The sequence below is a fragment of the Drosophila melanogaster genome, chromosome 3R, assembly GCF_000001215.4.
Source record: "Drosophila melanogaster chromosome 3R".
NCBI classification, from domain to species: Eukaryota; Metazoa; Arthropoda; class Insecta; order Diptera; family Drosophilidae; genus Drosophila; species Drosophila melanogaster.
The window spans coordinates 30,134,721-30,160,585 of NT_033777.3; the positions used below are offsets into that span (position 1 = coordinate 30,134,721).

At 46.5% G+C, this 25,865-nt stretch overlaps 3 protein-coding genes and 1 non-coding gene across 7 annotated transcripts; 2 read left to right on the forward strand and 2 right to left on the reverse strand.

Annotated features, from left to right (window-relative positions):
- Positions 1-135: 135 nt before the first annotated feature.
- Positions 136-14,886, reverse strand: AdoR (Adenosine receptor). Of its 2 annotated transcripts, none has more exons than NM_001276172.1 (5): positions 14,441-14,886; positions 3,334-4,142; positions 2,354-2,565; positions 1,772-2,261; positions 136-1,699 (listed from the first exon to the last, which is right to left on the reverse strand). In NM_001276172.1, the coding sequence occupies exons 2-5, from the start codon at positions 3,803-3,805 to the stop codon at positions 555-557; spliced, it is 2,319 nt and encodes a 772-aa protein (NP_001263101.1). In that variant the 5' UTR covers positions 3,806-4,142; positions 14,441-14,886; the 3' UTR covers positions 136-554. The 2 variants fall into 2 exon arrangements, with proteins under 2 accessions (NP_001263101.1, NP_651772.1); NM_143515.3 differs by having other exon boundaries at positions 1,766-2,261.
- Positions 288-2,861, forward strand: asRNA:CR46082 (antisense RNA:CR46082). The gene has a single exon (NR_133484.1).
- A 2,452-nt stretch (positions 14,887-17,338) lies between the features above and the next one.
- Positions 17,339-18,979, forward strand: CG15529 (uncharacterized protein). 2 transcript variants are annotated; one of them, NM_001316558.1, is made up of 2 exons: positions 17,339-17,674; positions 17,923-18,979. In NM_001316558.1, the coding sequence occupies exons 1-2, from the start codon at positions 17,461-17,463 to the stop codon at positions 18,297-18,299; spliced, it is 591 nt and encodes a 196-aa protein (NP_001303487.1). In that variant the 5' UTR covers positions 17,339-17,460; the 3' UTR covers positions 18,300-18,979. The 2 variants fall into 2 exon arrangements, with proteins under 2 accessions (NP_001303487.1, NP_651773.1); NM_143516.4 differs by having other exon boundaries at positions 17,923-18,551.
- Positions 18,302-25,753, reverse strand: CG11498 (uncharacterized protein). 2 transcript variants are annotated; one of them, NM_001347741.1, is made up of 7 exons: positions 25,234-25,753; positions 21,689-21,762; positions 21,195-21,530; positions 20,339-21,103; positions 20,034-20,163; positions 18,561-18,885; positions 18,302-18,499 (listed from the first exon to the last, which is right to left on the reverse strand). In NM_001347741.1, exons 2-7 carry the CDS (start codon positions 21,715-21,717, stop codon positions 18,369-18,371), a joined length of 1,716 nt encoding a protein of 571 aa, NP_001334706.1. In that variant the 5' UTR covers positions 21,718-21,762; positions 25,234-25,753; the 3' UTR covers positions 18,302-18,368. The 2 variants fall into 2 exon arrangements, with proteins under 2 accessions (NP_001334706.1, NP_651774.2); NM_143517.2 differs by having other exon boundaries at positions 21,195-21,762.
- Between the last annotated feature and the right edge of the window lie 112 nt (positions 25,754-25,865).

Genomic DNA, 25,865 nt, shown 5'->3' on the forward strand with positions numbered 1-25,865 from the left:
CTTTTATCAACAGGCTTGCCAAAATCCGCTATACTAGCATATGTAAAAGAAAAACTTGTATACCCTACCAATAGGCATACATCGCATCAGGACTTATTTAACCAACAAAAATAAAACACAACATGAATGTACATTCTGGTTTAATCGCTTTATTTAACTTCAACTTTGAAATTCATGTCGCATGGCTTAACTTGGTTTTCACAGACGTTCAGGTATACATAAGCTGACATATACACAGTAAATACTCTAACAACATTAAACATATGTATGTACATAATTAACTAGTCCGTAGAAACGTATTATGACCATACACTCAAAATAAATGCGCATAGCTCCTAATCTCTATATTTCACTACCGAACTAATTGATTTAGATCCGATATAGAATTTGACAACGTTTCCGAAAGAGAGCCTAAGAGAGCTGGAAAGTACTTAACGTAAAAGCTTTGACTTGCGAGTATTTCCTCAGGGGTCACCCCTTACCCCTTTCGCATCCTTGTGATCCTCTTCCAGTGGACTTTCCTGCTGATCCCGCTTCTTTTCCGACCGCGAAGGTCAACTCTCCGCGCTGGTCGCCAGAAGGGACGGCGAGGAGGTGGTCAGACCCACTGGAACCGATTCCTCCTGAGCCTGGCCCATGGGCGGTGGTGATGGAGTGGGCGTGGAGGCCGTGGACGACGCCGTCGATGAGGTGGGACGGGCGGCGTGAGGCTGGAGGAAGTGAAACAAGTTGGAATGCTGCATGAAACTGCCCACCGATCTCAGCGGACTAAAAAAGTTCTCTGTGGGATGGTTGGCTGGCTGCGGATGCTGTGGAAGTACAGAGGACTCCTGATCCCTGCAGAGATTACTGCTGGGCTCGTCGTGGACCCCTCGTCCCTTAGCGATGGAGCTACAGTTGCAGGATCGGCTCTTCTTCAGCGAACTCCGAGTGAATGCCGTGCCCTTTCGATACTTAGGCTTGTGCCCATTTGAGCCGGGACTCGCCTCACTATCGATCACAAAGATACCGGATTGCTCCTGGGGAGCAGGACTCGCCGTGGATCCTGGCAGGCAGTGAGCGCTATTGGAGTTGCCAGCAAGCAGTTTGGCCCTCAGAAGAGCCGGAAGTGGGCCATTTGTGGGAGATGTTTGAGTGGAGAGCGGTCTCTCCCTGGACTGTTCATCTATGGGAAGATCCTGATTGTTGCCCATTGGCCTGGAGTCCGTGTCATCCGATCGCAATTTCTCCCTCATGACCAAAGCCAGGGAGCGACGCAGTTCCACGGGATCTATGCCAGGCTGAACGGGATTTGGAACAGAGCTGGCCGGCACGAATACGTCCTCAAACTCCAGATCATCATCATCTTCGTCCTCATCCTGGCTGAAACTGTAGTTGTGGTTGTCATAGGAGGCGGACGGAACTGAGGGCTTCGCAGGAGCAGGAGGAGCTGGTGGGACTGTGGAACTGCTATTTCGTTCACTGCTGCGCTGGGAACCCGGAGCGGGGGAAGGGAACTCGTAGCTGGTTTCACCCAGCTCGGCGCCACTGGAGGCCTCCACTATGTTCCACATTTCTCGCTCGAGATCTGTGGTCACCGAAGCCACGGCGGCCACCGTTTGGTTGATGTTGTTGAAACAGGGCGACACCACTCCGCACTTGGGCAGGAGCTGGGAGTTCTTCAGGGCCTCCTGCTGCTGCCTCAACCAAATGGGTGAATCTGCAGGGAATGTTACGAGAGTTATAGGGATTTTGCCACAGTTCCAAGGAGACAACGCGCACTCACACTCACCCACATAGAGGCGCGGCTGCGTGGAGCGCATATTGGAGTCCATGGACTGCAGGCGATGCTGACTGGCCACCGAGAAGCGGTGGATTGCCTCCGCCTGCTGATCAATGTCCACGCCCATCATCTTCAGGAGTAAGTTCTTCAGCGCGGCCCTGAAGTCCTTGAGGTGATAGGCATACAGGACCGGATTTACCGCCGAGTTCAGATGGGACAGAATGATGCAGAAGAGCGTCAGCTTGGGATGCACATAGCAGTCGGGACAGAAGGCCTTGATGCAGTTGATCGTATAGAGCGGTATCCAGCAGATCATAAAGAACAGCACGATAATGGACAGATTCTGGGTGGCCTTGACGTCCCGCTTCCTTGCGGCGCCCAAGACCCGCAGCATGGTTCCCGTGTGTCCACCTCTTCCGGGTGTCGTCACCTGCACCACGGCCGCCGAGGAGCGACGACTGAGATCGGAGGCGGGGTTCATCGTAACAATCTGACGGACCTTTAAAGTTCAATTGAAAACGGATAGTTAATATTCCAAACTCTATGGAATATATAAAAAACTTTACTGGCGAAAATCTATCTACCACTCACCTGTTTGATGATGACCCGGTAGATGTGCGTGTAGAAGGCCAGCATCAGCAGAGCCGGAGTGATAATGGTGGCAAAATAGAGGAAGACGAGGTAGTTGTAGTCCATCACCTCCACGAAGAGACACTCCTGGTTGTGATTGACATCGGCGTGCCAGCCGAAAAGCGGCAGGAAGCCCACTATCGTCCCGGCCACCCAGCACATGGAGATGATGACTGCAACGGAAGAGGAACATTGGTAATCAGAGTGCCCTGAACTGAAGCCCTTGAAGTGGAGCTCCCCCAGACGTCATTTGAGCAGATTGCAGGAATCCCTGCCGTCTTCGCCACCAAGCACCATAAAAACTTTTATCGAATTGCGGGAAACTAAACAAAACTGGCAGGCAGGGTGAGTGCACTTCCCAAATGACGCAAATAATTACCAATTTTCCGGACGTAGCATATTGGAAAGTAATCTTGCCTTGAGCGGCCATTTATAAAGCACTATATAGTAGGTGATATATAGTGCTTAGAAAATTATATATTTATGAGATATTTTTAGCTAGAGGCCAATTATTCTGATTCCAAACAGTTGCTATAAACATCTAATATGAAAATTCTTAGAATCAATTTGAATCTAGTTAGGCTAGTAAGACTATTATGTTACGGATTTTAAGGATGTTTATTACTGTGTACTGTTCTCATTGCGTCCATTCGTGGTAGTTCAAATGAGGCGTCTTTTGTTTAACTCAAGTCGCAACTCAAACATGGTCGATGGCCGGAATGAAACACAATGTGCTGTATATTAGCCATCCAGAGTCATTAGTATCACGGCAACAAAGGCACAATACTAAACAATGGACAACTTAAAGTCGAAATAGTTTGACAAATATCCTGACAAGTAGGTGAAACCAGAAAACTGGTCCTTTAAAGTGGGTTTTAGCATACCATTTTGTACCTACTGATTTTATACAATACATTGTATATACCCCCATATATACTTACATATCGCCGTGCGGGTGCGGACATTCCTTGAGTAGGCCATCGGATATAGGATGGCCCAGTATCGATCCACGGACACGGCCACCAGACAGAAGATGGAGATGGTACACAGCACCACGAGCAGGGAGACTGTGAAGAGGCAGGCATGAAGGTTTCTGGGTAGTCCCATGGAGGCCAGGATGGCGAAGGGAATACCCAATGCGCCCACTAGCAAATCGGCCATGGCCAGGGATACTATGTAGTAGTTGGTGCGGCGTCGCAACTTTCTTTCCCGGCGGAAGACGATGATCACCAGCACGTTGCCGATGATGCTGACGATGGCCACCAGGACCTCGAAGACGGTGTAGGGTATGTTCAGCTCGGAACTGGGGCTGTCCGAGTCCTTGGCATCCTTGCTCGTGGTGGCCGCGTGCAGCGGTAGCAGAGGTCCCTCGAAGGAGAAATCGGTGATCGAGAAGTAGCGAAACGCGGACATGGTGGGCGGTGTTGCGGGTATTTTACGGGTTCCACGGGGTTCCCTGCCCCGATCGAGTATTTAAGGCTAGTGCCGAGCTAATGAAAGGGCGGAACAGGTGTGGGCTTCAATTACAGTGCCCGCTGGCCTGTGAACTCCCTAATTGACTTGAGGTGGCCGTGGCAGTAGCAGCGATAGTAATAGCACATGCTGCGCATTGCGTATACGCCATGCCCGCCGCGCTGCGGTTGCTCCTTTCCCGCTTTCTCGCTTTTCCGATTCGCTTTTTTCGCTCTCGCTCTTTATTTTCCTTTCCGTTGATGTATTTGTTTTTCTGCTGTCGACGTACCCTATTAAGCTGGAAAAAAAAGGGAAAACTTAATCATCGTTCGGCACGTTTGTTACACACATGCAGCAACTTAATTGTAGCAATTTTTTAGTGTAATAAATTGATAAATATTTGCCAAAAAATACATGTCCATATTGATAACGTGTGCGGCGAGCAAAACAACAAAGGCCGTATCACAACTATGCAATACCCTAGATAATCGGCCAGTACTTGAGTATATTATTTGAAAGGGGCCATCAGTTGCAGGTCTTCCTTAAAGCCAGCAGCTCAAGGATCACAGTGAAATATGTTGGAACTTCGATGGCTTTTACGATGATGGTGTTTCTGGTTTGGCTTATGGGGTATATATACCCGCAACTCTGCGAGTACACACTGCCACACTATCTGATTCGCGTGCGGCAAATACAAAGCTCGAAAAGCAAACAACTCCCGACTAGCAACAAAATCAATTGCCAGACAATCGAACCGGGCGCTGCAGAACATAATAAAAGTGTATAAAAAGGACGGAACAGCGAGAACAACGCAGAAACAGACGTCCCATAAATAAAAGAGCATCCTACACAGAGAAAAAAGAATTAGGCAGGGGTTTACGAAAATAATTCATATTCAATTCAAAAGTATTCGCTTTTTTTGTAATTATTAAGATAGATGATGTATTGCTCCTAAAAACTCCTTATCAACGCTGAGTAATTGAAAAACAGTCAAAGTTATTTTGATTTACTTCCTCACACTCATTTATTTAAATCTTATCTGTTCTTGGAATATTTTGTAAACATTTATAAATTTTCAAGTATCATTTATCCTTTCTGTGGAAAGAGAAAGTAATAGCTTGAATTCTTCAGTGATTTTTCTAGCTGCACTTTTCCTATCTCCGGGAGGATTTCCTCGAGTGGAGAGTGAAAGGATGACTAAGGTTCCGGGATTTATCCTGAAGGAAGTCCAAGAGCGATATCAAAAAGCGTGTGAACGGTTAGCTTAATGCGCGTGGTTACCAACCGGAAGCCGTCACTCAGGAGCAGAAGTCGGATTATTGGATGGGTCAGGATGGATCGGATAACTGAGGGGCTGACTGTTCAATCGAGTGTTTTGGCGGCGAGAGTGCATCCATCAAAAGCCACGACAACGATTCGCGGGACATGAAAACGTTTTCCATTTAATTGGCTCACCTACCCTACTGCCCTCCACCACCGTGCGATTCATCAAGTGAAAAGTGCAAAAGTGGAAAGTGAAAGTGGATGGAGGTGGTTATTGTACTTCATCAACGCGGAGCACTTAGAGCCGGGCACTAAAGCCCGGGGAAAGGGCTTGTCGAATTAACGCCATTATTTAGCCAGCTTTTATGGCAGACACCCACTTATTGCCCAACTTATTGGCTATGGAATTTATGCTGCCACTCTCCGCGGATAGAGGCTAAGCGGTCGGGGTCAGAGGTCACGGGTATAGTACTCCCGACGGACCCTGTTCGCGTGCTGAGTCGCCGAGCGACACTCGGAGCAGGTCGATCCGCTTAATTGCCTTTTGCCTAATTAATTCAATCGCACGGTGGCAGACACATTTGCATTTCCACCTCCAACTACATTCCCATTCCAATCCCGCTTCGGTTAAAAACTCAATCAACAAATGGCGCTACGATTGCCCGATTTAATTAATTTGGCAAACGCAATTAGCGATCTTGGCCATGGGCTGCGTGAGGCCAATGCGAAAGAGGCTCCATCAAAGACGTTCTTTGGGTCAGTGCACCTTACACCTCGCAGCTCAATCAGTGCACAGTGAGAAATTTGAGACTTTTATATGAATTATTGGAAAATATTGTAGTCATACTCATAGTACTCTGTGATAACCCCGTTCAAGATCATAGCTTAATAAGTCATAACATATCACTTGATTTACAATTAATAATTTATTTTCAGTACATCTATGATTGGTTTGAGCACATTTGATGAATTCATTATGACACCCTTTGCATGACAAGACGTGGCTCAATCACGAGCTGCGACTGAGGCTCTAACGCGTTCATAATTTGAATGATAGTGGCCTGGTTGGTGGCCGTACGTGACTGGGAATCGGAATATACTATATACATTGCTCCGGTTCACGGCAGTTCCGCTCCTTTGCAGATCGCATAGCATAACTCATACGCCCCGAGGTACGCCACCGCCCCCAACAAGTGTTCAAACTTTTCGCGCATTTGTCAGGCTCACAAAGGGGTGGCAAATGGCTTGGTTCCTTCCCAAGGCCTTGCCCTGCCTAATCCCAACTGCCTCCACATCCCCGATGCTCGTGCAGTGCTGTCAAAATCAGTTGGCATTAAGTTTATTACCATGTCGCCATCGAATTGGCCACATTTTTGGCCTTGGCAGCGGAATAACAGCCAGAAAAGTGTTTCCAACTCGCTGCATCTGCAGTGCACACTTGCGATTTTCCTCTTATCATTTTTGGTGCACTGAGAAAAATGCAATTGCTTACTGCATTTAATAATTGACATTAAAACAAAAAAAAAAAAGGCGGGTTGGAAGTCACATTGGTTGCTCAGTGAATACATATCACAGATTTATTTCCGATTTAACCATAGTTTTGTATACGTTCCCTCAGTGTGATTACTATTTGAGCTGGTTGGCAGCAGATAAAGTGCGTTTCTATTACAAGACGCTATCTGCGAGGGGGCGCTGAAAAATGACGGTGGTGATAAGGCTGGCAGGACCAAGGATGTAGGACCCCGCACCCCAAAAGTTGCCTTTGCCGATAGCTGTGAACTTGCAGCAAACAGCAAACACGTTCTCCATCTGCTGGCTCGGATTCAAATGTATCTGGAATGGGGCGAAGCTGAATTCTCCTGCGGCTGCTTGAACTTTAAGCTTGCCGCACAATTTCTTCGTTTTCTATATTTTCCCGGGGCCATTTGTCTTCGTTGCGTTTTTTTGTGCGTGGTCATCCTACGTCACTTCACACGTTTAATTACGGCAAACGAGTAGCTGCAGCTGGAAATTCCCTTTATCCAGCTGTCCTGCCACCCACTCCCACCCACTATGATACGCATTTTTTCTGCCTCGGATAGCTGGCAAATTAATTGGCGAAAAGTTCTTTTTACTGGCCTGAGCTGATTGCACTTGCATAGTTCTTGTCGTAATTGCGAATCCTTCTAAATGGAGTGATATACATTCATCAGGGCAATCGACTGGAAATGCAATATAGTAGATTCCGGCTCGAACCGGTTCTGAATGAATGGTTAGGGCTAAATATATATTGGATATCTCCAGTGGCTGCGAACGGAGCCATAAATAGCTCAAATCTTCACACGTCACAGGTGGCTTATCGGCCAGTCATCACTGTCAATATCGAATGGGATTGGGTGCTCGATTGCCCGATTCCGGTCTGGATTGCACTATTCAAGGGGTTGCACGTTGCGATCACGTGCAGTCGTTCGTCTACTTTAAATGAGTACTGGATATCCTACTTCTGATGTGGGATACATAATACAGTATCTTTCATCGGATTCCCTGCCACCTCGCACAACCAATAGTCGCAGAATAATACACTTCATTGTCTCCGGGGAACAAGTGACGAGTTTCCCATGTCAGGGTGCTGCCATGTTGATAGATAACTACATGGCAAGAGGGTCTTGTCTGGCATATAAATACGGCGGGCCAGCAAAAGTTCCACTGTGAATAATCACCCATCAGCACGGGTCACAGTGGATCGGAAGGGCAGTCCAAATACCGGAAAGGGTTCTGCTCGGTCAAAGGATATGCCACTTAAAGCGGAAGTACAGCAACAGCTTTTAAAGACGAAAATCATGCACTGTTCAGCATTTCCGTCCACATCCTTTTTGAATTCCTTTCACAAAGTTCTATAATTACCTTAGATGTCCTTGGCGTTTGGGTGTGTTGTGGATAAGCTCACTCATAACCCATTTTTATGCCATAAAACATTTACAGCCGCATCCACTGTGCGAGAATAGGAGGAGGTTGGGAGTGGGTTGGGAGTGGGGGAGTGGTTCCTCCCAATTCCCAATTCGGCAGTTGACAATCGCCAATCGGCAATCGAGCTAGGAGTTATATGGCGGAGGGACACGAGTAAAGTCCGGCGGCTACCGCATTGGCCGTGATAATCGGAATCGCAATGAGTGTCACAATGACTGGAATGGCGATAGTGATAGTGACACCTCCGCCGGAGCCCACAACCTTTTGTCCTGAGGTGAGCAATCGCTAACGAAGCAGCTACAACTGCGCGATCAGCATTTCGGTGCGCTTATCGCCGCTTTTTTCGGGCGGTGTAAACATGTGAGTAAATTGTACGTAATTAAATGTTATGACTTTGTTATCTGCGTGCCTTGTTTTCGAGGCGCTTTTGCTGTACGGCTACATTCAGGTCCCAGGCTGTCTCCCAATTATTGGGCATCCGTATGTGGGACACATGGCCTCTGGGGGGTTTTATGTATTTTTTTTCGGTCGGCCGGACAGTCAAATCAATCAAGCTGGAGACACTGAGCTCCTGACCACGCCGTGGCATTTCACCATACCAGGCAATGCCGCACAACGCTGCGTATGCGTAATATTTCATACGACTCGTATTCCCCAGTTGCAGCCCCTCTGCCCAAACGACAGCTGCCATCTTAATTTCATTTTCTATTTCAGTGGAAACCATAAAGGAGCTCTGCCAACTGGCTCCCCCGAAAAGCCATCCAACCCCCAAGGACTACCCAGCCCTTTTGCCGGCCTTGCTGGCCCCATTAAGAGTCCTGTGATTGAATTCGGCTTACGCATGAAGAGTCACAAAGATTCAGCGGCGCATCCATCAGATTGACTCACTCCAGGGCCAAGTTTTAAAGCGGCTTAAGACGTCCGCTGCCAAGGACAAATGTCAGCCCGTGAATCCCCGGCTTTGCATAAGTAACCCCAATCCTTGGCTCCTTTTAAAGGGGTGCCAATTCGGGAGGGCGGCCACCAACCAGAGGCCCACAAGAGTTGGAGCACAAATATTTATGAAGCCAATAAAGATTCTATTGATGTTTGCTTGTTCTACACCACGTCCTGACCACTCCAGCACATCCCACGGCTTGGCAGATTGGCATTTCATTGTCAACAGGACTCGGGCTACATTCGCTTCCCAGTTTCCCTATTCTTCGCAGGAGGAGTGGACAGAATCGCTCCTCCACTCACATGTCTGTCGACAGGCGACAGCACACATCGTTTCGTCGTTTGCATTTCTGTTGACACGCAGCTCGTTACAGTTGCCGGCTGACTGGTCCCAGCCAGTTGTCCATTTCTCCCCGACCTCTGACCCCAAGCCCGTGAGTCCTGATGGTGCAACCGTAACCCCAAGCGGAGGATTTGCGCAGCAGTTATGTCTACACTTGGAAACAACCATTTCGGAATGTGGGTCTCAATAGCTTTAACAAAACAACAATAGAATGGAATGTGGGATGTCAAAAGTGACCTACTTAACCAAAATGCCACATCCTTTAAGGTGCAGTTTGCGAAAAGGCGTGAGTAAGACAAGTGATACAACCACTTTTTCAATTACTAGTTTATATAAATAAAAGAGGACTCATTGTATGAGGATATTTTATTACTAAGTATTTAAACAAACTTTTTATACGAAATCATACTTATTACACATCTCCAGCTTCCACTTATCCCCTAAACTTTCGTTTTCGAAATGTTTCGGTTAGTGTAAGGGTCACAGCATTCGGGAGCTTATGTCATGTCAGCTCTGCATTCCGAATGTCATTGGGAAGAAACTCTAGCAGGATGAATGTCAGGGAGGGAAAGAAAAGCGAAAAAAAAGAGGAGCCAGTCAGAAAGGCATTCGTGGGTGTTAATGGCGCATTATCCTTGACAAGTCTGGAAGGATCTCCTGGAACGCAGTTCCTCTTTCAGCCAGCTTGTCAGCTTGCTGGAAAGTTTGTCTCCATCATGGCCGGCAGTTAAATTTAATTACACTGCCCAAAAAGCTGACCCCCAACCCCACTACGGCTACGAGCCCAATTGTAACCGGAGTCGCTGGAGGAGCCGTAGGCCGCCGCTAATGATGTGTGGAGCTGTTCATTAGGACGTGACCAGCGCAGACCATTATCCATTTTCCCTCCGCCCGAACGAGGAACTTGGCCAACAAGTGGCGCACTTAGTTGAAACTTAATAACTTGCCGCCAGCAACTCCAAGTTGGCTTAGTCGCCTCCGACAGAAGTTGCCCATTTCCGGCGGATGTGATTCGAATTCTCTCCACTCTACAAAGTTGCACGTAAATTAATGCAGCCTGCGTGTAGGAACACCCACATAACCACATTGCCCCTCTGACCATTAAATACTTTTTAATGCCACTGGCATTTGCATTTAAACGATCTCACATTCTCTGTCTATCGAACCGAGCCCAAATCGGCATTAACAACGAGTATTGTCGTTTAGGGATGCGCAGTTATAAAAATTTATTACGATCCGATTTGTTTTCACCCATTTTGGGCGGACCGTGACGTCGCTGGAAAGGATTGTCGCGTGCCGACGTGCAGCTGCTCAGGTAAGCCATCGCCATCACAATCCCACCCAGCGGATTCAACCGGATGTAAATGTGATCAAGAGCTATAATGGGTTATAGACCGCTGGCGGAATATATTGGTTCTTCTTCCAGACTCAAAGGGGTATTCATATGTTTTAAAGGGGAACACAAACATTTGCGATTGCTGAATAATTTAAAGTATTTCCAGCTCCTCCACTTTATCTGAATGTGTGCAATGTGCTCAAAAACAAATAAATATGAAAATAAATTCTATACTGGTTACGGCCGGCATCAAATTGATCGCAGTGAGTCACCAATTAGAGGAAGACTTTCTGGCGGGGAGTCTAATGGGCAATGTCAACATGGGGATTTGAGTCGGTATCAAGGGGCTTTTGGGTGCCAAAAGGGGGAATTATCACTTGCAACGTTTGCCCAGATGACTGTTCCGCCGATTTAATTCGAGCATAATTAATGCAAAGCCAGCGCCTCGACTTGTTAATTATGCAGGCAGACAAATGCCATGAATGACCGGCCGACTGAACTCGAATCTGAGCCGCAATTAATGTGCATTCCACGCTGACTTTCGACTGGTATTCCGCTGTTTGCACAGTCCATTGGGTGCCACCTCGTCCTCCGCCGCGTCTCCTCCATTCACCCCACATTTCTCCCATCACGTGCTGGCCCTGAATCATGCCCCGATGCTGGGTTCTATTTTGGTACTATGTAAAATTTCAAATATAATAATTTCTCATTTCGAATGCTGGGCTGTGGATGGGGCAATCCACTCCGATCCGCCCCATTGGTAATGGCCTCACGCGGGGCCATCCGTTTGAGTGAACTAATCCACGCCGAGTAAGCTGCACTGCATCTGCATCCACAACTATGGAAGAAAAGAGGACTCCCCCTGATCAATGCAAATGTAATGTAATTGCAATATGTTTAGTTCGCTCTGGGAGTAATCCTGCATCGCTGTTCCCCGACCAACAACTCGTATTGCTCGTATCCGTCATCAATTCAGGGCAGGATAAATGTAATTGAGGCGGTACGAGACCTTATGACCGGGGACAAAACGAGGACAATGCGATGGCGATTGCCGGATGGAAGGGTCTGGTCTGGTCTGGTGATTGGGTAGCCAATATAAATGCTCACACTGAAAGAACACAATAAACATACAAGTATGTCTTTCCACAGAGAAAAAAATACTCAGGAGAAGAGTAAAGTGTTTTAACATAACATACACGCATTTTTGGCAGGATCATATAAAAGTGGAAATGAATCCTTTTAACGTATTTTTGCTCGGAATGAAAGAGAAACCATATCTGTTAGTTAAGTAGTGAATGAATTACTTTTCTCTCTCGCAGCGAGCACGGGCTGAAAAAGCCGCGCCAAATTGGCCGTCAATTGGAGTCCACTCAAGGGCGACTCACTTTTCTCCAGTTCAGTTGGGTTCACATCGCTCTGGCGCTTTATCATCAGGTTGTAAAAGCCCCCATAAAGGCAGTCATTAAATGGCCAAGTGATGTCAACATTAGGTGTGCCACGCCCACCGCCCACCGCCCCGGACACGTGGGTCGAAACCATCCACTGGGATTTGCAATATGTCGCCAACATATTCATCATCGAACCCACTTCCATTCCCGCTGAACTCGCAGTCCGCTTTGCCTTTTGATGGCGATGGCTGTCAAAATATTGACAATTGGTCTTTAGTTGGCGTGAAGGTCGACTGCACATTAACTGCAGGCACTCAAGGGCACTTTGGTGGGCGCTATTAGGTGTGGGAGGTGTGGGCGCTATTACAGGGTTAGGGCGTGGCCAAAGCAGCGTAAATCTGTGACACTTTTTTTTTTTTTGGCCATCTCTTCGCGAAAAGTTTACGCGGCCAGTTAGCGCGCGATTATCTTCTAATTGGATGCTAATTCCCAACCGCAACCCACTTATGTTTATGTACCTCCTAGCTTCCCGATTTGCAGGCCAGGGGAACTGCTAAAATCGCTGCGTGACTTACTTTAAATTCGTATAATCGAAACGAAATCAGATTCGGCCGAGATGTTGACTTTGTTTGGAAATCGCCCGCGTCGCGCTCTTGGATTTTGGCAAGTGCTGACGTTCGGTTTGCGATTGGGAGGTTGTTGATGTGTCTGCCCGAATATTTATAGAAGCAATTGGAATGGACCAGCTCGAAGATGGGGTGTCAGGCGGTGCCAGGAGCAGCCTAATGAATCCATCTCTGGGTTCGACTTTCTCGACTCGCTGCACACGTTTCCCAGCGGGATGAAGGGCTTTCCCAGGAAAAGGATTGCCGTCCAAATGAGGTAGCTACAGGGAGCCTTGGGCCTCGGAAACGTGCCTGCAATAGCCACTCAGTTACACAGAAAGATAAATGATGTACTTTTGGGAGATCATTTGCGATGACTATGACAAATTATTTTTTAAACTAATGAAATGCCATGAAGTAAATCATTATTACTAATGTATATTTTAAAAGGAAATTATAAAAATAATTTCCACATGAAATGTGTTGTTATGACTAGTTTACAGCCTGCTTTGTATATGGCTTCTCTTTATCATCCATTGCAATTGTTTTACCTATTTATTTCGATGTTATCACCATTTTCCACATGGGTCTATAGCCTTTCCTCAGCAGCATAATTTACTATATTTATCTCTTTATCACACTTATAACAGCGCCTTTTGTAACTTTGCAGTATGAACATGGAAACTGAGTTCATTGGATCGGCCTAAGTTTGTGATAAGAGGCCATTGCAATTGCATTGTGAGTGCTGAAACGGGGAAACCCCGGCCAACTTGTTGACACAAATGCTGCACATTCATGCTTCAAATATAAGCATAAATATTTCTTCACTTTTATCAGCAGAATCGAAAGGGTGCGATAATCATCGAATGCTCCTCGAAGTCGAAATGACTGAACCGAGTGCATCGGACATTTCTGCACTTTCGAATGCAATGCGTTCGAGCGCCGCGTTTGTCGGCGTTCGGAGGCTTAACCGGAAACTTTTAATTTAATTAATTTATACACAAAGGCGTAATCAAGAGCACTGGCGACTTGAGGAGGTCGAAGGACGGGCGGTAGGCGGTGGGCGGTGGGCGGTGGCATGCGAATTGCGGTTACAAGCGCCGTGTGCATCTGATAGATAGATAGATACACCCCACCTTCTCCACCTATGCCCGTGCCATACCATCCCATCCAAACCGAACCGAACGCTTTTGATGTTCACTCGCCCTGCTCGGTTCATTTCGCCATAGTTTGCTTTATTTCCCTGCCCATCGAGTGCAATTCCAAAAAATCCGCCATAAGTAGGAGGCTGGCATCCAAAAGATACAAGATGTATCGCTAATGCAAACTGCAGATGTCTTTTCTTTTCGCTACGCGGCAGTAAGCGGGCAACAGGTGAACTTTGTTTATTGATGCACTCGTTCCGCTAATTTGTTTGCTCGGGATGATTTAATGGGCTGCCCGCTGACAGGGTCAAGGGTGGGTGGACATGCGAATGGATATATGGAGGGATCCGCATGGATGTGCGGATGGATTGATATATGGCTGATGGTGATGACCGGAACTGGATGTTATCAATTAGCCAATCAACAGGACATGCGATACGTGCAACAGGTGAAGACTTTCCCCGCTGCGAAAAGCAAATATTTAGTTGCCTTTGCGGTTAGCATAAACATAATGCTGAGTCCGAATTTTATCGATTTTCTTTTTCGGCTCTCTAACATATGTTCTTTTTTCGTTTGTTTGCACTAGCACTATATATAAATTAAAGTAAACTTTGGGGGTAATTAGTGTAGTTACCTGGAATCGAAGTTGGATTTCCAGAGAGTGGTCCTAAAACTAGAAGGAGGAGCCACAGGTGGTTTTATATATCAGAGAAACAAACACCTTTGCGAATTCATAAATCCGCGATCCAATCACCTGTTGCGTCTTGATAATCTCTCTTTGGCTCTGTATTATTTTCTTATAGCCCGAGACGCTAATTCAATTGACACTCTTTCGGGCCTCGCTGGGTTGCCATAAAAACTGGATGGAAAACTTTTCCAAGCTTATTTAGTTTGGCATTTCATTGAGACGGAACCGCACAGACACAGGCACACACGCACCGGATTTGTTTATTAATTTTATTATTTATTTTTTATGGCATTCGAAACTGAATTTTAAAACTTGATACCGCTGCGATATGCGATTCTCCACTGCGGATATGCGAAATATCCACCGCGCTGGCCAACGCTCGACGGCAAAATGCGCGAATGAATCGCACGGATAGCAAGCCCAAGCAGTTGGGATTCGGGCTCGGGATTTCCGAATCGGGTAACCCAACTGGGGGACTTCGGGAAAAGTGGACGAGCCCCCGAGCTGCGGACTGCGAGCTGCGGACGCCTGTTGAGTGCTTGGAAAAGCGCGGAGAGTTGCAGTTCTACGGCTTGGCCTCCGTCCGGATATAATCGTAAACGAAATATGCTGGCTCTTTTCTTTATAGCTATGATTTGTGGCTGTCGCCGAGATTCCGCTCGCTATTTCTGGCCGCCGTTTGTGAACGTTCTTTACACTTTCAATGGCACTCAAATATAATTGAGACGTAAACCGCGATGGGCAATATGTATTTTCTTAGACGGACCAATAAAGAATCGACGGGTCTGCCAATCAATCGGCATCCGCTCATTGATATTGATGGCCCAGCTGGTTGATCCTTGGCTTCGGAGGGGTACTACTTTTCGATGCGGATGTGCCCAAGAGCACGCAACCCCCGAAATAATCGTTTGGCCAAAATCAATTTGTGCCATTGTGCTGCTTTATGGGCTGTCATCCCGGTATAGAACCAGAAGCCCCCATAAAACCCCCATCGATCCATCGGCTTGTTAGCAGTTCATCAAAATTGTTTGCCGCATATTAATTGCCCGATGTTGGGGCTGCTACTGTGTCAAGCGGAGTGCGATCGTATTGCTCGAGCATCGGGTATTATTAATGCCCCCATACTACAATATCATATCGGACCATCACCATCGACTGGGAATATCGTTTTATTGACATTTACGTGCACGTGACTGGCCTGCGAAGATGTTTGCCTTCTGTCTAGCGAATAGTCACTGCTTTAGATGTGCAAACAAAATCGCGATGCTTGCTGCAGCCAATCCGGCGTATACGTAATGAACTGAGCAGCACTCTTTTTGCCCGGATCTGTAAGTTTTAGAACCATATCTATGGGTCCACGTGCTGGCAATTTGCACGCCCATTTTGGGTTTTACAAGGAGATTTGAATGCAATCGATTCGGAGCGTAGTCAGCTCGCACAATTTATGACCGCACTTTAATTGCTTTTGAATTTTAAGAAATATTTAAATTGTGCGAGAGACAGGGAAGTGCGAGTGACAGAGACAGCGGGAGAGCTTCACCACAGCCGTTGGTAAGCTTACGGTAAAACTTCGAAAGGTTTGTGTCTCAGCTAATGCTTAACGCTTTAAATGATTATTTAATCTTTAACATGGATAATTTCCTTGTAAAAATAAAACGATTATTTTGGATGGAAAATGAGAAAAACTAGTTGATCAAAATAATCCATGTTTCCAAGTGGTTTTTTCAATATTTCTTGACTGAAAATGGTCGTAAAGTAAAAATAATTACTGTTTTGTGCAGCTAATTACCAATGCTTACGATCCCTGTCCCGTTTTTTCGAATTAAGAAAAAAAAATTTTTTTGTCAATTTTCGAATTTTTATAAGGGGTAACATCATCAAATTTTGCAAAAAATCGCAAAAATTTAAAGTTTCCAAATTTGAACACTAATCGATTGGGAAGTTAATTAGGAGTAAAATAAGATATGCCACTCCACTTTTGAACCATTATTTTCAAAGTTGTGTCCAAAAAACGCATTATTTTTTAACCAAAAACAGGGAAATCGAGCTTGGACCAAAAAGTCATATTTACAATTTATAGGATTTATAATTATAGAATTTTTTGAATGCCTATCAAATGGGACTTAACCAGCACTATCAACAGCTCATTAATAAAAACAACAGATCAGCAAAACAAACTCAGTTCTCAAACTTTTTAGCAGAGCGGGCAAACGGCTCAGATCCATATGTTGGCCACTCGTATCCATTCGGTCTCGGTTATGTAGAGCCGCAGAAATGCGATATGGGGAACCCCTCCCCACCAAAAATTGCAGGCACATTCAATGAATTCCACAGTCAGTCGGAAAAATGGTGGGGGGGGGGGGTATGGAAAATGCATGGGTGCTAAACGTTTAATAATTGTCGTTGCCCACATGTACACTGCAAAGAATTGTACACTCAAAAATAATCCTATTTTCGTTATGTACGTTTAAACTGCGTTCTTTCAGTGGATCTCTCTATATATAAAGACATTACAGATAATTAAATTGTGAGATATTAAGCACAGAAAGGTTGACTGCATTTCTCATTGTGTATAAGAACAGAGAGCTGATCTCCCCACTGCACTCGGAGTATCCAGTTACTCGCCGGGCTTCAAACTATCCGAGTTCCCGCGTTCTTGCCAATGTGAATTTTGTTTACCAGCCATATCCATATCTTATTTAAATATGAACATTTCTGCCGCCCCACAACCGAGCAGTAGACACATTTTAATTAATAAGCACTGCCAGACGAGACGGCTTCTGTTCTCGGGCTCTGAATTCTGGGTTCTGGTTCTGGTTCCTCGTCTGGTTCTGGTCACAAAGTAGTCAGTCTTCAGCGCAGCTCGATAGCGAAAGATGTTTGCCGGGAGCGGCGGTCTCAGTGCCACCGATCCATCTAATCCAAGGTCGCGGGAATAGGACTGCTCTACTGTGTCGTTTGGCGCCATGTGCTGCTGGTGTGCACGTGTCTACTGGACGGTTCTGCACAATCTCCTGGCTCGCATGATGGACAGCCTGATGGAAGTCAGATCGCCCACCTTCTGTAGCTGCTGCTTCGGTTATCAGCGGCAGGCCAGTCAGGAAGGTGACGTCGCAGAACGGGTTTCCAGCACCGACGACGATCCACAACAGCAGCCCCGTGAGGATTACGTCATTGTGGGTGAGTACGCATCGATCTCTCGGTTTCAAAACAAAGCCAAATCCCCAGAGTGACGGCATATAAACCAAAACAGAAAGCACGATACAGTTCGTAGAGCTAAATTTAACTCGAATTTAAGTTTAAATGATCGAAATTTGATAAATAATAGATAACTACAGAGGCATAAATTAATGTAGAGTAATACTCAATTAGAAGATTAAGCGGTAAATAGGTCCAATTACTAATACAACATTTTTAATTCCGCAAAGACGATGCCGATGTCAACTACGCGGAGATTGAGGAGAGGCATGTGGAAAAGGAGCAGTACTACTTCACAGTGGATCGTCCTACGGCGGAGCGAATGCTCCATGGACGAGAGGACGGGTCCTGCCTGGTTCGACCTTTCAAGGCAGCCGACCAGTGGATCCGTTACATAGTGAGCATCTGGGCGGCGGATCAGTACTATCACCTGTTCATAAGGCAAGTGGATAGGAGACAACGCTATGCCATTGGTCAGAAGAAGTCTCAGGAGCGCTGCTTCGGATCCCCCTCGGAAATCGTGGAGTTCTACACGGAGCATCCACTTCTCTGCACCAACAAGGTCCGGAGCCAGTGCGTCCAACTCCGTCCCATCAGTTACGCTTAGCTAGGGGTCAAATCTTTATTGCATAAGAGAGGGCAAGTATGTACAAATGGGGTTAGCTTAAGACGATGCTCAGGTGGCCACCACCGCCTTGAAGGCGCACTGGTTGTTCTGCATCAGGGCGGGCCAGAGGAAGGCTTTTATCAGATCCGATCGCCGGTCCGCCTGGGGATGCCGCTCGTGTTTCTCGGGCCTCAGGAAACCTGCATGGGATTTACGTAGGTGTAAGATTGTTAAACGATTAAAGAGTAGCTTAAAACCCACCCAGGTTGAAGTCCATGTCCAGGTAGTACGGCGCCTTCTGGTTGATCATCCTCCAGGCCAGTCGGACACAGGCACTGACGTAGTGCGTCAACGGGGGGCAGGACTCCAGGCAGGGGTACTCGTGCAGAGTAGATAGCACCTGGTTGAACACCGACCGCTCGATCTCGCCCAACGGGAAACTCTCGGCGGTCTCGAAGAGGTGCTGGCGAACGGATCTGTCCAGGGACAAGGTGGTCTCACTGCTGCTGTCCAAGGGGCAATTCAGGACTCGCCGAACTTCCAGGACCTTTCGCTCCCGCATTCCGTGGCACAGGCGGAAGGAGAGCTACACAAGTACCAATAAGTTAAGAAAATTATCAATTAGATGACTATCTAATTAGACTTACTTATGAATGAATAAATAGTTTTTCGAAAATCATAAATATGTGACTTATTATTATCAACTAATCTTGATGGTACCATTTCCCTGCAAAAGTGTCGTTCATCTGAGATCGAAAGTGATTCAAATCCCAAGCGCCTACGTAATTTTCTGACACCCTGGGGGCTCCACTTTCCCTCACATTTTCACTGCACCAACGCCTAATCATCCTCTAGTGCGAATTCGATCTTGCAAAATTGATATTTTGCAATCGCAGTTTGTGGTCCGACAGGATTTAAAGCATCCAGAGCCCACGGGCTTGGCTGGAAATAATTGATGGCCAAGCACTTGAAAATTGAAAGTAATCTTCGCTGGATGAATTGGTCTCACAGTTTGAGAGTCATTGTGCTGTGCTAAATTTCCAAACGAAAGCAGTGCAAGCAGTTCGTACGCTGAGCTACTTCAAGATCAAGTTTATCAGCTTTTGACCTGCCAAATGCCAATTGGAAGAGTTCGTCCCAATTTTAAAACAATCGCTATTTTTTCACTTTTGACAAGGGCTTTATTCTATTTGAATAGCCTTAAGAATTGTATAGAAAAATATCTATTAGCATTGTAAAGTTAAAGTGTTATTGACATGGAATTGGCACGCTGAAAGATTATGAACGCCCATAATAAATTGAGGCTATTCATCACAAATAACTCCGTACTGTCTTGACAAGTGAAAACGAAGGAGATAATTATAAAAGTAAAACTATGTTGCTAGCGATTTATATTCCAAAGACAAGTGAATGATTGACTGGCAATAATTTCTCCTCATGATTTAATCTCAAATTCTTTCTCAGCCACCTAAAGTTTAGCAACGAAATTAAATACAACGTAATACAAATAATGGTAGCGAACACACCCAATAGAAAACTTACTTATCTCCCAAAAAAAAAAAAGTGAAAACAAGGCCGACTCGCAATTGGCACTAATTTCTCCCGATCGAGGTAATCTCGAAATACGTTCGGCCTCTTTAACAATCCATTATTGAGTGTTCGGACATATCTACTGTATCTACAATCTACAACCCATCCCAAAACACATACGAATGCTAGGTACTTCAGACTCACCACGATCATGGAGAAGAGTATCTTCCCCTTGAGGCTGTGCGCGTGTTTTATCTGGGGAAGACTGTCCAACGCCTCCAAGGCGTCCGCTCGGTTCTCGACGTAGAGATTCCGATAGAGCGACACCATTTCGCTGTGGAGATAGAGAAATGGAATCACAAATCAGAGTGTGGGATGCGGGCAGGTGAGAGTTGGATGCGGTCGCGATCTGATTTGACTGAGTTTGTAATGTGGGTGTTGCACCTTATTGGAACTCGGTCAAGTGTAAGAATTAGGTTTTGTATGTATTCTTTATGTATGTTTTTTACCTGCTGTCATCGCTTCCAGAGTCGTCCGAGTGATATCCATCGCTGCAGCTGCTCGTGCTAGCGCCGCCTGGGGGAGTGGTCTTTCCAATGGAGTGGGAGGAGCCCGGAGGACCTCCTTCAGGGCCCATCATGTGGAGCACCACCTCGCAGCCGCGGGAGAAGTTCATCAGCAGACCGGCGGCAGGGCGTTTCTCCACGAGCGCCTGTGCGTCCAGACGACGCACCTGACCCACGCAGGTGAGCACCTCCTTGTCGTTCTCCACCCGCGTGCTGAGGTTCTCGACCAGGGTTTGGAGCTGCTTGAGAGCCGGCTTGTCTAGCATTGTGAGCAGGGTCTTGTTGTCGATCAGTCGCTGCTGAATATCCCCATAATTGATGGCCAACAATCGTTGATGGGAGGAGTGAGCAGGGTCTTGGTTGACAGTCACCATGCTCAGCTCCTCCAGCTTGTGAATGGCCATCTTGTAGGTATCCACATGGCGTTGCAGCTCGGTTTTCAGGGCTACATGTAGGGAAATAAGCTGACCCGAGGCATCGGTGGTCAGTCCATGGACCCCAAGACCTTGTACAGCGTTATCAAAACTGCGTCTTCTTTCCCTCAAAGTCTGCCGGAGCCCTGGTTCGTACTGAGCCAAGGCCTGCAGGAGTCGAGTGCATCTCTGCCGGAGTCCTGATTCATGGGGATTAGCGAACAGACGCACCAACTGCCAGGCCACCGTTTCACTAGGCACATCTGGCTTGGGAGTGGTGTTCAGGGTGGTCAATCTGTGGGAAAATTAAAAAAAAATAGTAACGTTTGATATAAAACGAAATATTTTTAGAAGACTCACAATATTCAACTTTAATAATAACTCACCTGGTAAAGAAAGACTCCAGAAGGTAGGCACTGTGAGGCAGGTGCTCCAGCAGCAGGTCCAGCGGAAGCTCAGCGATCACTGATCTGAGAACCGAGGGACCCAGTCTGCCCACCACGCCAGCAGCCTCCCTGTACTGTCTGCCCTCCGAGAGGAGCATCAGCCGACGAAGAACCTGACGCGGACTGGTCAGGAACTCGCGACCATCCCTGGAGGGTCCACGAATCCGTTCCCTGCTGTCCGCCATCGATGCGGCGCCAAAGGACAGGGGAAGCGACGGAGAATGACCGTGGAGCTGCAGAATAGCGTCCTGATGATTCTTCAGCAGGATCTGCTTGCTGGAGTCGTTGGAGATGCGGATTACTCTGGTTACTCGGTTGTGGGTTAATGGAATGGCTTTGTACAGATGCAGATGCGAAGTCAGTGAGATGCAGATCAGATGCAGATGTAGATGCGGATGCGGAGTCTAAGATGCAAGTTCAGTGGGACTGCTTACAGCATATTGGGTGTGGGCGTGGGTTCCATGACGGTGCGTTTGGGCTCTCTGGTCTCCAACTCCGAGGGAGGGCTCTGAAAAGGCGCCAGACACAATGCCACAATTAATAACGAATAGGAAATCTCTTTGGCAAGAATTCGCGCACAAAACAATTGGCACTTTCACCGGCGCAACAACACCAGCCAACATAATTTATCATAAGTTATCCATATGCGTGCATAATACAATCTACAATCGCCAGCGTTGTCAGTTGGTTGTGGGAGTTTCCACCTCAACTATGACAACTAGGAAAATGTTAGGGGCCCTAAACACACAAAGCGACTTTCCTTGAGGCCGCGTCTCGAATGCCAGCCAATTTCCCAGGTGGCCAGGAAAATGCCATTTAACCCCCACTCGCAGTGAATATAATTGAATTTTTACTTTGGAGTGGGCTGGGCACTGTTAGGATGGGTTAATAAATAAACAAATCGCAGAAGATATTTTGAGTTAGAACTTCTTGGGCACCTGCAGCACCCCCTTTTTCCAAAGACTGAGTACTTTGATGGGGCTGCAGGGAATCGGACACTGGGGCAACCAACCCGAACCGAAAAGAGCTGACCATGTTTGTCTTCTCGAGAATCGGGCTGAAGAGAACATTAAATGTTTGCCAACAAGCCGAAAAATCCGGAAAGCAGCCAACCACGGCAATAAGGTAAGTGGCTATCATATGGATGCACCGAGAGAAATCAGCTACACCGCTTGTTATAATTGCTTTTGATTACTTTAAAAACCTTTAGGATATATACATAGTACGCCACATGCCTTTCAAGTAGCTGACTTCAATTAATAACATTTTGTGAAGTGTCTGGTGGCAGTACCACTTCCAGCTAACAGCCGACTTGGAGCCGGAGGTGACAGTGACCCAGCTCGGAAAGGTCAGACATCGTGCATTACCGACTTCTTAACCGGCTTAACGGACAGGTAGACGCCTTAATTGAAGGCCCGTAAGTAAGTGCGCTTTGGCAATACCTTCCGTTACCAGGTGGCTAGGAAGGTGTGTCTCTCTTGGCTGGGAAAGAATGTTCCACTCGAGGGCGTGGCCCTGTGGGAAACAGTTTGTGCCACAGATTTTACAGCGGATTTCCGATCTGCGTACGTGTTGCCAAAATAGCATGCAGGATTATCTGATCATCAGTGTTGATCTGCACATGCAGTGTGCGAAAGACGAGAGATAAACAAAAGTTACCGCATTTCGCAGAGATCATGTAGCGAGAATCCAGACATGACGGCCACAAAGAAGGGACCCCGGGATTACCAGACAATTATGACTACACGGGCGACAAATTGAAAGATGCCATCGTGCGGAGCTGCTGGGAAAGCCATAGAAACGTGGCCATGACACTTGGGATGCGCTTCGCTGGGTTAGTGAAGTTGAAAAAAAAAAAGAGGTGGGAGAAGGGGGTCTGTAGAATATGTTATGTAAGCTGGTGACAAATGAGCGGGCTGAGAACGGAAGCCAAACTTGTCGCCACAACTCGAGAACACCACTCTTCCCATATACCATATACCATACACCATCACCATCTGTATCTGTATCTGTATCTGTATCTTTGGCTGCGGCTTTTAGTTACACTCCGGGTCTCAGTTGGTTTAATGAACCCGGCGAAAATAGAAATGTGGCGATGTGAAATGATTTGTTGCGCCGGCCATAAGGCAAACATGACTCTGGGGGCTCGCCATTATTGTTATTACAACAATTCGTTATGAAGTTGCTAACTCTGATAGTTTCGCAGGCCAACAAACTTCTAATTGCCACAACCCCGTGCTCCGCCTGCAATCGAGTGGTATTCCTACTTCCCCTTACTTTAAAGGGTATATTGTGAAAATGTAATACAATAGATAGCTGATCCGCTTGGCTCTAACAGCTAGGATTCCAATTTTACGAAGCTATATTTGGGGATGGTAAGATGCCATCTAACTTCAATTTCAAGGTCGTAAATGGTAGTCGAAAATTCATTACCAAAACACCGTATCGTAAATGGACTAGATATTGAGCACTGCCTATTTGATTCCCTGGACTCCAGAGTTCCCATTTCTTTTTTGCTTTTTGCGTCTTTGTCATAATGGTATCCATAACGAGCTCGGGGAATGAAGTTGAAGCTGGGAGCATTGCTTGGCGTGCGGCTGCCATTAAGATTTGATGGCGATCAACGATCTGTGGCATGCTGGGGTTCCATCAGACACCTGTACCTGTGGCAATTAGCCGCCAGACGGGAACTGCCAAAAAAGGGCAAGAAGAGCAGCAGACAGTGGAGTCCATTCCGCTAGTCGTTAATCAAAGAGAGCGACCCAATCAAGTTGACCTCAAAATCCCGACAAAAACCAGACAAAAAGCGGAGCGAATTTATTGTCGTAAGGCGAACGCACAAGTTCTGCATGGCGAATAAAGAAGAAACTTGTTTGTGGAACAAACGCTAACTGTTCTTAGCACCTATTCCACAAAGGGAAGAACGGCCCTTGTTCAGTTCCCATGTCTTCGGATAGGTCGAGAATTAGCATATCTATAACTCCAATACTGATTGAATCCATCATAAAGCCTAAATAGTTCGCGGCTAAGACAAAAGACACCCGCGGGCCTCTGGGCCTCGAACTACAGCTCACCTAGTTAGGGTTTTGGGCTGAAGTCCAGCCCATCAAGGTTTGACAGCTTCCCCGGCAATCTAATTCGTATTAACTTTTTTCTGGCTGCCTCTCGGCCAGCACTACCGCAATTATGATGGGAAGAAGTCGGAGGCCGAAACTGGGTTAATTCCATTCCATTCAATTAGAATACGGACAGCGGTCAGTTTATGGCCAAGCTGCAAGTTGGCTAGCTAATTGGCGTCGCCTGCCACAGTGTCTCCATTTCTGGGAAAGATCTTTTCTCTTCTGGTCGAGAAAGGCTCTCCTCCAAATCCGCATAAATTAGCACAGACCAGCCCTTGACTAAGCAGCCATAATGAGGGACTAAGCATCCGATTGGGGAAACGTATCTCATTATGCGCGGATTCTCACTCGCCGAGGTATCGCACTATTTAAGCCATTCATTTTTATTTGGGAGTATTCAACATCATTTTATGGTCTTGTCTATAGGAAATAATTAAGAGCTCAGAGAAGAAAACTAATTAACACGGCAGTTTGCATGACAGACTGAGCTCTAAAATTATGCTTATTTTATTTAATATTTTACATATAGAAATTTATTTATGTGTCTATACTAACATATTGGAGGAATAAGGAAAACCTAGTTAGAAAATGAAACATAACTACACTCAGTGCAATGGAATTAAAACTTAACAATTTTCAGTTGATTGAAGAATTGGTAAAATAACTGCATGCGATGTGTATAAAAAATCTAATTCAAAAAAGCCCCTTGTTATGATGCTAAACTCAGGAAAGTTGCTTGTTTTGCGCTTGGCTTGGCACTAAATAGTTGCAGATATCTTTAATGTTTCTATCTGAGGAGCGTTCAACCCGGGTCCATTCACACCCACATAGTGGGTACGAGATGTTTTTGTGCCACTTACATGGTTTTCAACGGTGCTGGTTGTGGGTAAGTGTGCCACTAATCCGCAGGAGAATCGCCAGGTCGTCTTCTCACTTGACACCGCAGAAGAAGTCGCAGATTTTCCGCTTTTCCTCGGCTGCCGAGCAATTTTCACTTTGCTGCCGAAAGCGACAGGGTCAAAAACCACAGGCTGTCTTTTTCTAGGGTCTTGAGATTGCCCGAGCCGGAGCTTGTATCTTCTGCAGAATGCAACCGCAAATCACAAAGTTGACGGCGCCTTCGTGTTCATTTGGCAGCAGCAACAACTCAGTCGACAAACATTTTTGCACTTCATTAACTCGTCTAACATTTGGGTGGCAAATGCCACGGGAAATTCCTCGTCTCCGCGAAGAGGCTGTCAGTCTTCAGTCTTCCCGGCCTCACTCTTCTTCCGACCGATTCTTCTCGCTGTTTACCGTTTAAGCACGCGCCTCCAACAGTGAAAAATCGACACTGGAAGTGAAACTGGAAAAACGCGAGGAGCGGAGCACGACCGATCGCGGTAAAAGTCCAAAGCAGACTGAAACTGAACGAATGTCATGACCACAGCGGTGCACACAGTCGGTCACTAACGGGAGCGAAAGAGAGCGCTGCCAGAGAGAGAGAAAGACA

Coding starts and splice junctions, on each gene's coding strand:
- CG11498 (NM_001347741.1), bottom strand. CDS start 21,717: ATGGAACCCACGCCCACACCCAATATGCT. Junction 21,104..21,194: donor CTGGAGTCTTTCTTTACCAG/GTGAGTTATTAT, acceptor ATTTTCCCACAG/ATTGACCACCCTGAACACCA. Junction 18,500..18,560: donor GGACATGGACTTCAACCTGG/GTGGGTTTTAAG, acceptor AATCCCATGCAG/GTTTCCTGAGGCCCGAGAAA.
- AdoR (NM_143515.3), bottom strand. CDS start 3,805: ATGTCCGCGTTTCGCTACTTCTCGATCACCGATTTCTCCTTCGAGGGA. Junction 2,566..3,333: donor CCGCACCCGCACGGCGATAT/GTAAGTATATAT, acceptor CTTCCGTTGCAG/TCATCATCTCCATGTGCTGG. Junction 2,262..2,353: donor ACCGGGTCATCATCAAACAG/GTGAGTGGTAGA, acceptor TGAACTTTAAAG/GTCCGTCAGATTGTTACGAT.
- CG15529 (NM_001316558.1), top strand. CDS start 17,461: ATGTGCTGCTGGTGTGCACGTGTCTACTGGACGGTTCTGCACAATCTC. Junction 17,675..17,922: donor TGAGGATTACGTCATTGTGG/GTGAGTACGCAT, acceptor AATTCCGCAAAG/ACGATGCCGATGTCAACTAC.